At 50.1% G+C, this 11592-nt stretch overlaps 2 protein-coding genes across 2 annotated transcripts; one reads left to right on the top strand and one right to left on the bottom strand.

Annotated features, from left to right (window-relative positions):
- Nucleotides 1–268: 268 nt before the first annotated feature.
- Nucleotides 269–4320, top strand: N7506_001938 (nucleoporin Nup120/160; the record flags this gene model as incomplete). Its single annotated transcript, XM_056951234.1, has 3 exons — nt 269–905; nt 975–3113; nt 3170–4320. The coding sequence occupies 3 exons, from the start codon at nt 269–271 to the stop codon at nt 4318–4320; spliced, it is 3927 nt and encodes a 1308-aa protein (XP_056817149.1).
- Nucleotides 4321–5770: 1450 nt separating this feature from the next.
- Nucleotides 5771–10609, bottom strand: abcB (uncharacterized protein; the record flags this gene model as incomplete). The annotated part of the gene is made up of 5 exons (XM_056951233.1): nt 5771–6005; nt 6173–6547; nt 6603–9657; nt 9708–10245; nt 10382–10609. 5 exons carry the CDS (start codon nt 10607–10609, stop codon nt 5771–5773), a joined length of 4431 nt encoding a protein of 1476 aa, XP_056817148.1.
- Nucleotides 10610–11592: the final 983 nt, after the last annotated feature.

Raw genomic sequence — 11592 nt, 5'->3', positions numbered from 1 at the left:
GATTCTCAGCGTTTAGAATACTTCATGGACATTAATTTATTGCATGAAACAAACCACCATAGCTTCAAATCAACCAGGCCCTTTGAAAATGTAATATAATCGATGTTTGGAGCTGAAGTAAAAGTGTCGGGAGTACTAGGCAGAGCTATCGCGCCAAATGCCAAGACTTTTGTTTTTTGAGCTCCCCGATAACTCTCTCTTCCCGCCCTTCGATCTTCCACCACCCCGGGCCATGGAGTGCTAAGTTGAAACTTATACTCAATCGATCATGGCGAAAATTTACAAAGATTCAAGGGTCGACCTTCGGCCATACGCGCCTACCACGGTCGCCAACATTCAAATCCCAACACAAGACAGCCTGATCCGTCGCCCACGCTTCTCGATCTCATCCGCCGACCAGGAACTCCCAATCGCCAAAGACGAAGACGAATTCGCGAGACGCTACTTGGCGACGCAAGGAGATGTATACTTTCGCAAGCGCAGGGTCTATCCGCGGACCTTCCTGTGGAGAGTCATCAACGACAACAAAGTCCTCGAGATCCAGTGCGCAGACCTGACGAAGGGTGGCACCGAGGTTTACGAATACAACGTGACTCTGCGATTGGATTTCCAGGAGGCAATCCTTCCATTTGGCGTCGAGCTTTCCGATTCCGAAGACCACGAGATCATCAACGTCTTTGTGATCACCGCCTCCAAGCACCTTCACACCCTGTCTCTACGCCCTGAATTCTTCCGCCGAACCTCCTCCATCGATGAAAACGTGAGGGACTGGTGCAAAACTTGCGTTCCTGCTCCTTTGGCCTTCTCGAACCCGCACCGACTGCATGCTAGCAGTCCTCTGGAGTTATTCATCTCTCTTGACAACGGCTCTTTGCTGCGATTGACCCGCAGAGCCGGCGATGATGGTGAGGCTTTCTTGCTTGTGATTGATATTTTTCGCGCGATTGCGGTATGCTGACTGCTACTACAAACAGGCTCCCACTGGTCTCCTCTTACCTTTGATGAAAGAACATGGGGTTCTTCGATTCGTGGCCTCGTTAAATGGAACGCACCCTCCTCCATCCGACACGACGGACGCAACCTCGATTTGAATGTCGCGAATGCGATCGCGACCACCTCCGACGAAACCTACGTATTCGCGATCTGTTTGAACCATACCCTCAAGATCTGGAATCTTGCAACGAACAAGCTTGCGGCGACAAAGGATCTTCTCGGACGCCAGCTCCAGGATCCGGATCTTGCTCCGTACACACTCAACCCCGCCGAGTCGTCATTCATGCGCGTTTTCAACGCCGAGCGAGCCATGGATGGCGGACACCGCTTCTACGCCGTCACATATTCGCCGTTCGAGGATGGCAAGTTCAAATTCTGGGCTGTGAAGGGTGGTCTCACGTCGGAGCTTGTGATTGAGGAACTATTCGCGGATGCTACTTTCCGACCCGTGGACCCGGATGCGACTGGCAACATGTTCTGGAGCATCGCTGATTTCCAGGTGAAATCTCGGGAAGAAGGCAAGGGCATGGAGATGTGGGTGCTTTGGAGAAACCACGGTCTTTACCAACTCTACACTTTGCACTTTGATCTGCAGACTCTGGTGTCCGATTGGGACAGCAAGTGGGTTTCAACGACATTCGAAACGCATCGCCATGAGCAACCGCCTACTCTACTCGTGGATGATGTTGTTGATCCGACCGAAAAGTGGCTCAAGTACCTGTTGCAGCCGAACAGATATCTGCCCGAGGTTTTGGAGACCGCTTTGGCTGTTTATCAAGAAGCTCTCAAGCCGCTTTCCTCTGCTTCATCCGGTGGGCTGAAGAAGAGCGTGCCTTTGGCGGAGCGCCTATGCTCCACGATAGCATCTGCAGTCTCTCTTCGCAAATTTGCCGATGATGAGATGGATTATGATCGCTTCACATCTGACACAGACTCGAAGTGGCGCCAGTTCTGGCAGGTCGTGGAAGACCTGAACAAGCGTCGATTTGAGCCCGTTTCCTTGGCTTACGATTCTTATACCGACATGCCTTGGCTTCTTCTCACTGACGCATGTGCGGTGGTGCGGGAATGCAGTATCACCGAGCTTTTGTTGCACAATTCTGAGACCGAGCTTAATGAGGGTGTGCCGCTCATGATGGATCGTTGGCGACACAGAAATGTCCCTCGAGAGATCGGCCCGGGCTCCCAGACTGCATCCCTCTTACTGAAGGCGGCAGCTGACTTCCGCAAGAAGTTCTCTCCTCAGCTTGATGGGGCGTGCAGGGCTGCCCTCCAGACTGAAATCTTCTCTGAGCCTTCTTCGTCCATTTTGGACCGGATGGACAGTTTCCGAGAGCGTTGCGACTTCACAAATCAGGTCTCCAACAAGACATTTGATAACTTGGACGCTGCCTTGAGCGAATACATGAACACGGATTGCCTACCCATGGATGCATTCCTTTCTATTATCACCACCGCCTCCCTTCACTTCTGCGGAGAGGACTCTGAGCTGTCCTCGACATCTTTCGGTGCAAGAGTTCTTGTCAGTGGTGCACAGGAAACAATTTTTATCATGCGCCAAATCTTCTTCGATTTGCTCATTCTGGTTACCTTCCTAGACGGTGAGGTGGAGCAATCCAAAGAGTCCGATTTCAACGCCCCCGTCCTCTTCTCCTCTCTTGTCGATCTTTTGCGTGAATACGAGATGATGTCTTGGCTCAGCTCTAATGTCCGCAAGTGTCCCGGCAGCCCTGCAGGTTTACACGAGTCATCAACGTCGAGACAACTCAAGGACGGCTCGAATGGCAAGAATCAACGGACTGCAAGCATTCTTGAGGACCTTTTCGTGACCGATATCAAGCCACAGCAAGCCATTGACTCACCACAAACATACACCCTGACTCTGGGTATCAGAGATGTCGTGGCTTGGATTACCCGCGAAGGCGAGGTCAATTATCAAAATGCTGTGGCGCACATTCAATGCGACCTGATAGCCAGGAACAACATTGATCTAGCATGGGACTTCCTTCGTTTCCAGTCGACCACTTCTTGGTCGACGTACGTGAAGGGCCGCCTGCATGCCGCTATGTCAGAATTTGATGCTGCGGCAATCTACTTCCGCAAGGCAGCTTACTTACTCTGTATGTATCTCGATTCTGGTTTCGTCTACTGATCAAGCAAGCTAACTTACCTTTAGCTTGTGGTAAGCCTATGGGCAACCTTTCCGACATGTCCGCAGAGCTGTTGGACCTCCTCGACGTGGACTGTTTCCACAACGGTCTCGCAAAATACTACCAGCACATCCTCTCAATTTTCGAAAAAGCGCGCTCCTACTCCCACGTCGCGGACTTCGCCAGCCTGGCGCTGCAAGCCCTTGACTCCGAAAGCTGGGCCGAACAAGACGTCGAATATTCAACTATCCGCGATGACCTTCTATCACGTCTGTTCACTGGAGCCTTGAAGACTTGCCAATTCGACCAAGCCTACTCGGCCCTGACCAGGTTACAAGACCTCAAGCTGCAAAGGAGTGAGCTTACTGAACTCATCTCCACCATCCTCGCAGTCTCCGGCCCAGGAACTGCCGGTCTCAAACAGATCCTCCGATTCCCCACTTCCCTCGTGCCCAACATCGCCTCTTTCATCGACGAAATTCTCGTCCACCTTACCCGCAAGCAGAATACCAACGTATCATGGCTGGACGCAGATAGCAAAAAATTCCAAGCCACCCCCGACTACACTCGCATCCTGCAAGCCTACCGCATCGCTCGCAGCGACTACCGCGGCGCTGCCGAAATCGCCTACCGCAACGTCCAAGAACTCCGCAAGGCTCGTGACACATCATCAGCCCTCACTCACAGCGGCAAGGAAGTCGACGACGCAGCCCGACCCCCAGTCGAAGAAGACGATGCGGAAAGCAAGGAAATCCGCCACGAGCTCCTATCTCTCATCAACCTTCTCGCCTGTGTCGATAAGAGCGAGGCCTACATTCTCGTCGAAAACGGTCCCCCCATCAGCACGACCTTCGGAGACGAGCGTCGCGCAAGCACACATGCCGACGAGGATGGAAATGTCTCCATGGAAGACGCCGATAATTCTCCCACCGGTCAACGCACCGCGGCCTTCCACCGCAGAGGCAGCAAGTCCTCCACCATTGACCGACGCGGCAGTGTCTCCTTTGAAGTCCCTGCTACGAACAATTTACTTAAGCGTCGTATCATCGTGACGCTTGAGCACCTTCGGCGTGAATTCCAGTCTGAGCTCGATCGGGTCAGTCGCATTGAGCGGGGTGATTGGGAATTCGGCTTCGATGAGGAGTTGCAGAATGATGATGACACGATGGTGCTGTAGTTGAGGCTGTACGTGGCCTGTGGCTCGTTGCAATTTGATCTTTTTTCTTTGCTCCAATGTATGGTATTCGCGATCGGTGTTTTCGTCTCTCCTTAGGATAGTTTCCAATTTTGGATGGGGTGCATAATGGATTTCCAAGGTTGTTCTTTAGTGTGTTTGACCTTCCACCTGGGCAAGGTTGTAGTTTAGTGACTTCCAAGTTGGAGTTTGCCCAGAGGGGTTAGGGACCTCCGGTTGGTATGGGTTTCCAAGGTTGGTGCCAATGGGCCTTTGTCTCCCTTAAGTCTTTACCTAGGTAGATCTGGAGAATTTCCAAAGGTGTTGTGCGAGGGGCGGCCATGGGTAGGTAGCATCGATTCCAAGCCCTGGAGGTTGAAGCCCTGGAGCCCCGAAGGAGGATTCGTTCCAAGTTAGTCATGGCTTTGTTCTAAACGTACCTGGGTTTTGAATAATTCACCTGGGCATGTAGAGTTACCAAGCTATGTAAGCAAACAAAGACAAACCTTGGAATTACAATCCATGATCCATGTATCCATGGATGTACATATCCCAACGGCCTTCCCCAAAAGGTGCCCCGGAGTTGTAAAAACCCCTGATCGGCCAACCCCTTCCAACTCCATTTCCCACCCTTTCCTGACAGAAACTCCGATCAGTTTGACTATCTGTATGATTCTAGATAGCTCTAAAAGCTCTTAAAATAACACCGGCGCGCAGGCATAGGTCTTGTGTCTTATACTTAGTGTGTATGACGAAGTTGACCAGGGTGTGCTTTATTCCCGGTCCCGAGGTCTCAATGTATATCTCTGCCGGACTTCGAGATAAACATGCCGATGTGTACATTAATCCGGCTACCCATTGACAATTTATCTTCCAAGGGTTAACTAGGTAACAGCTGAGCTTTTCGAAGTCATTTTACGGCAATTTTAACATGAAACGACCAATGAGTATTCAGTGGTGTCCACGGGTGGTCAAGAGGGCGACATCACCAGGCCTTATACGCCTATGACCGACTGAGTGCTAGAAATACCTAGTAGTAGCAAGGATAGTAAAATGAATAGAGAGAAATTTCTCGTAATTAATATGTAGATAAGACAAATAGATTTGGATCCATGGATGATTAAGATTGAAAGTAGACTTGGAATCGAAGTGTAGTAAGTACTAAAGAGGAGTATAGACGTGCTCATCCCACAATGGGCTTCTAAAATTCAATGACCAAGACAAAAAGCGTGCAATGCAAAGTAAATCACCCCAAGAAAGGGTATAAGAGGGTCAATGAGAGGAAAAAATGCATCAGGGTCATGTCAAAATCCATGTACACCGCGCCCCAAAATAAAAAAAATAACCCAAAGTCATATGTACCTCAAAGGAGTCCAAGAAGAAAAGACGCCTAACCTGTGCAATAAATGTAAATCCTCGAAGGGATCAAGACAAAATGGCGAATCGAACGAAATTAATCCAGCTCATCCATCGTCGCAGCACTCGCATAGAGTTTGCTGAAATGAGACTTTGGCTCCTTGAGCAAAGTCCAAGGCTCCCCGTTCTCAACAATCTGACCTGCATCCAAGACAACAATGCGATCGTAATCAAGGATTGTATCGAGCTTGTGTGCCACGGAAATAATAGTATGACCGCAGAACTTCTCACGAATCACACGTTGCATAATCTCATCGGTTTTGGTATCAATACTGAGAAAAACCGTTAGTCATATGAAGCAAGGGATGTGTCTAGGTTACACTGTGGGGAAGTGCTGGCAATGCATAGATCCGAAGTCAAAAGAGATCTGCGCTCGGATCCCGGCTCCGCGCAAGCGATCATGCAGGGGAGTGTAGATAACAAGGGGGAAATGACTTACTTGCTAGTAGCCTCGTCCAGGACTAGGATGTTGCCCGGGCGAAGGATAGCGCGAGCAAGGCAGAAAAGTTGTTTTTGGCCGTGCGACAAGTGGATCTCGTCGATGTCCGTGTCCAGGTTGCCCTTTTCTTGCAGCACAGGGAGGAGTTGAACGCTTTTGAGCGCTGCCAAGATATCTTTGTCGGTGTAGCATCCGGTTGGATCCGCGTTCAGGCGTACACTGCCCTTGAAGAGGAGGGAGTCTTGGGAGACGCCGTTGATGCGGGATCGGATCTCTCGTCGGGGAAGTTGGCTGATGTCGACTCCGTCAACTGTGATGGTGCCGCTGGTCAACTCCATCATTCGGAAGAGACTCATGATCATAGATGTTTTCCCACTGTTTTTTGTAGATTAGCATTGAGTACAAGGGAGATGGTGTAAACTTTTCTTACCTTCCGGTTCGACCACAGATGCCGACTTTCTCACCGGCCATGACGTTCAGAGAAACGTTGTTGAGAACTGGCTCATTGGGCCTGTAAGCCGCGGAGACAGAATCGAATTTGATTGCTCCGTTGGAAGGCCAGTTGGGGGGAACATCCTTGTCTTCACCAGCCTTGTCCTCCGATTCGACAGTAGTGGTAAAGTCCTTAACACGCTGGATGGAACCGATGTGAGTTTCCAAGTTGGTCCAGAAGGTGACCACAAGCTTGATGCTCTGGCTGAACTGGATGACGTTCAACAAAGCGACACCGACGGATCCAGCACTCAGAGCGGATCCACGGAGGGCGACGACCAGGATGATAAGGAGAACGGCAATACCAGCGACCACCATGTCGAGAGACAGAGTAAGCCAGCGTTGAATAGCAAACATGAAATAGAATGGACGCTGTGAGAGATCGAGGAGCTCAATGTTCTTCTGCTCCATAGCGTGTTGCCAACCGAATGCGCGCAGGGTCACCAGGCCCTGAAGACAGTCCGTGAAGTGAGAGTAGAGCGGAGCCTTGGCCTCAAGGTCGAGGTAACGAAGCTGGCGTGAAGTGCGCAGATAGATTTTTTGGATGATGAAAAGCAGAGCGAGAACGAATGGGAATGAAATAGCAGCGTATTTGGAAGAGACACCGATCAGTGCCATCTGGGCGAGGCAAAGGAAGAATGTCGCAACGGTGTTGATGGCAGCGATGGGGAGTTCCATGTCGATGAGCATCAAATCTTGACTGAATCTGTTGAGGATAGCACCACTATCCGTGGAAGAGAAGAACAACATAGGCGCACTGAGAACAGTGGTCAAAAGCTTGCGGTGGAAGAACTCGCCCGACTTCGGGACCATCTTGATGATCATTTCCCAAGAGCCAGCAATCAAAGAGAGCATTGCAACACAGCCCAGCATCACGTAGATACCAAGGTAGTGGCCAATCTCCTGTTTGGGGTGGGCAGTGTCAGACTGGGCCCACCATTTGAGCCAGATGCTGGGGAAGGAAATGCAGAAGACGAATCCGGCAATGGCGACCACGAAAAAGACGGCTGGGAACCAGCCAATGGCGCTGACATAGTAGGTGTAGATTCCTAGATCGCCACCAGCGTCGTGGTTCTCTGGCTCTTGAATCTCTGGCTCCTGAACCAATGACTCCTTCTCTTTCAGAGTAGTGCCGACGCTGGAGTAGGTTGTAGATCCCGAGTAGCGCCGATTAGTGTATTCCCAGTCAGGTGAACCAAGTCCGAAGCTTGAAACGTATCCACCGGTCTTGTTCAGGGAAGCGAAGGTGCCTTGCTCCAAGATCCGGCCATCTGATTCCAAGACAACAATGTGATCAGTGTAGGGAAGGCGGGTCACAGAAGATGAAGCGACAATGACGGAAGTTCCGAATTGGCGGAAAAGACCCATTTGACCGAAGAGGCTGTGGAAGATGTGGTTCTCGGTTGTTGCATCCAAGCCGCTAAGGGCATCATCGAGAATGATGATCTTGCGGCGGGCGTAGACAGCACGAGCGAGCGCGATGCGTTGACTTTGACCTCCACTCAGAGCGACACCTTTGCTTCCGATGACAGCAGCGTCACCGCGTGGGAAATGTGCGAGATCCTCCTCCAAGGCGCATGCCTGGAGCACTGAGGCGTACCATTTGGGATCATAACCAGACATGGCAACAATGCTTTCTTTGATAGTTCCGTTCATGTGCCACGGAGTCTGATCACAGAATGCAACACTGGAGGACGAGAGTTCAACTTTGCCGTGCGCGGATGGGATCTCTCCAAGAAGAGCCTTGAGAAGTGTCGACTTTCCACACCCAGAAGGTCCGATGAGCATGGTAAAGCTGCCGTTGGCGACAGTCACATTGATGTCCTTGAGAATCGCATCTTTGTCTGCCTCCCATCCAAAGCTTCCACCTTCAATCACCATGGCATTAGAAGAACAGGGGGTACTGAGGCGCATGAAGGACTCAGTCGAGTCAGTGTGAATGGAACCGAGATCGAGATCGACGGATTTGGGAAGCAGGCGCTTCTCATCAATATTGTCGTGGGACTGAGTTTCAGAGGGTTTCTGTCGGCCATCGGAATAGGTATCCTTCTCAAGGAATTCCTGGATGCGTTGGAAAGATCCGACCGCGCCGGCAAATGACATCAGCGCCATGACGAGAGTCAGGAGCGGGTCTGCGAGAAGCGAAAATAGAGACAAAGAAGTGAAAACGCGAGAAACATTCAATGGCTCGCTCGAGATGCCAACATAGATACCAAAAGTGAAGATCGGGGCAAATATGCGTGTCAACCAGCCGAAACCCATGTTGTAAACCAGAAGGGTTCGGAATTTTCTGGAGATATCCAATTCGCTGAGTCGAAGTCCATGCACAAACTTCATGAAGGAATCTTGCAGACCGAGCATCTTGACTCCCTTGATCGACCCAAGCATACCGGAAGTAGAGGAAATACGCTTCTCGATAGCCTCCAGCCACTTGGCCTGGTGAGCGACAACGAAAGACATGCCCACCAGTGAGCCAACCAAGGCGAAAAGTGCAACGCAGACGGGCACAATGCAAGAAATACCGAGCTGCCGTTCTAAGAGGTAGATGGCAAGGGCAATTTCGACGGAATTAGCCCAGATTTCATGGAGGGTAGACCAGCCCTGCGTGATGCGCTCAACGTCCGCACTCATAAGAGTCATTGAGTTTGCCGGGTCGGCGTCACTCAGGGTGAGACATGTGGCTTTCTTGTAAAGCATTGTAATAAGCACTCCTCTCACCATGGTAATTCCGCGGTACGTAAGGTGCTGGTATTGTCCCATGGAGATTGCCAGGCCGCCATACACCATGATGTATGCTCCAATAAGACCATATCCAATGTTCGTGTTAGACGGGTCAACGGGAGAATTGAAGAAAGATAGCGATCTTTCCAGGAGCAAAGGCTGACAGAAGTTGAAAGCTACGACACAGGCTCTTGCGGGGATACCAGCGAGCAGTGGCCATTTGGCAGCCTTCATAGACTCCCATTGCAAAGTATTCGGGGCTTTGGTGTTGACTAGCTTGGTCAGCGATGTGGAAGCTTCAAGGCAGACGGATGGGAAATACCTTTGCTCCATTTTTGTGAGAATCGAGCCAGGAGACGCTCGGAACCAAGCTCCTTATCGAGGGCAAATAAGTCCTCCACGCGAAGAGCACCATTGAAGCCAATTTTGAAAAGTGGGTTCAGCCACCAGAACATAGCACGGTTATAGAAACCCGCTGTGGCTTCTGGTGGATAGCCTGCATATTCCGATTGCAAGATATGTCTCTTTTCGATAGCTTCCAGAATAAAAAGCAAACACTTGACGCCAACTGCAACCGTAGTAATAATAGCAATGGTGGTGTTGAATGAATCTTCGCTGCGCAGCCATAGCGTCCTCGACCGAGCAATATCGAAAAGCAGGCTGCAGAAGAGGTAGGTATTTAAAATGAAAGATGGTTTCACCGAGCGCACATGTTCTGCATATGAAAGCAAACTCAGCACAAGCACGCCGACAGTCAGCAATGCATTAGCTGGGATAGATGTCTTCGTCCTGTCGGCTGCCGGAAGAGCCCATAGGGCTGTCTGTGCGATTTGAAGTCCCAGTAAAGCCAACCAAGCTGCCTATAAATCACCAAAAAGGTAAAGTGGTTAGACATGCATATCGTTATATTGAAAGCGAATGGATGTTGAAGTGGTGGATCTCATGCGGGCTGCGGAAGAAAAGGGAAAGAGGAGGGGGAAAATTCGGACGACTTACAAGCTTGATAAACACCAAAAAGGAGCTCACGACTTTGTTTCGAGTGTGTGAGAGTTGCCAAAGTCGAACAGGAGCAATGATTAGCATTAAAAGAATAGGTAATATTTGGAGGATTGATTCCTCGAACAAAAGAGAAAAGTCGAATCCTCCGCGACATGAGCCAGCATCAATACGCAGAGTATTGTCAAGATCATGGCACGAAGGCCCTGTGAAGCGAGTGGATGCCATGTCTAATCTTCAACCAGCTGGCGGCAAAGGCTGGTTAAGAATAGAGAGACTTAAAGAGAGTGATGGGGATTAGGATTCAAAAGAATGTATGATTTGAACAGACGTGCATTAGGGGGAACTTTGGCCTTTTGGCTTAGATCAGATACATCTGAAAGTAATCTTGTAAATGTGAAATTTACTAGAAAAATCGAATTAACAGGTACATAGGGCTAAACCAGGCACGTATCCCTCTTTGCAGGAGATGACTACATCTAGGAGCACTACTACACTGAGACCACATCCTCACCCTTTGACTGGCTCAATGCACTCGAGTGGAAATGGAAGACAGCAGCGAAAGCCCTCGTCTTACAATGCCAATACTGACATTTTCTCTGTGAGCTCATCTAGACCCGGATTTGGTACCGGGGTGTGTACTATGACCCATTTGGCTGCACCAAACAGGGAAAGTGATTTTTAGGGGCGATTTTTTTTATAGAATTTTTCTGATGGATGATTTGCCCCATAGTCAATTCCGTTTCGAGAGTAGGTCCGTGACTCCACCTATCTCGTCAGGATATGGATATCTTCATTTCAATATCCAATTGTGCTGTGTGCAATTTACCCCTTGAGGATGTGGGGGTCATTAGGCCTTCCTCCCCTGGAGTCGCCGAACTCAATATGACTCTGGGGTCGGGTAAAACAACACGAGGGAGGCGTGCTGCCTTGCAGGAACAATTCACTATGCTTCTGAATTGAACCAATGGCGTTTTTCCATCCACTTTTCATGTCGGTCAAGTCCCGTGTCCCTGGTAACTGCGGCCAGCACCAACGCGATGCGAGGACCGAAAGCCTCTGTTCTGTGCGGGAGATCATCTTAATTCGGTGATCCCGGGGCGTTGCTGCGCTTCGCTTGAAATGTGTTTGTTCTATTGGTTTTCTGTTTAACTTCGGAGCTTTGACATGCTTTGCTTGACCGCATGGCTATTTTACCCCAGCTGAACTCG

Source organism: Penicillium brevicompactum (assembly GCF_028827555.1).
Source record: "Penicillium brevicompactum strain IBT 35665 chromosome Unknown utg000001l_segment0_segment0, whole genome shotgun sequence".
Taxonomy (NCBI): domain Eukaryota; kingdom Fungi; phylum Ascomycota; class Eurotiomycetes; order Eurotiales; family Aspergillaceae; genus Penicillium; species Penicillium brevicompactum.
The sequence above is the reverse complement of the archived record's forward strand: the minus strand, read 5'-3'. Positions and strand labels throughout refer to the sequence as shown.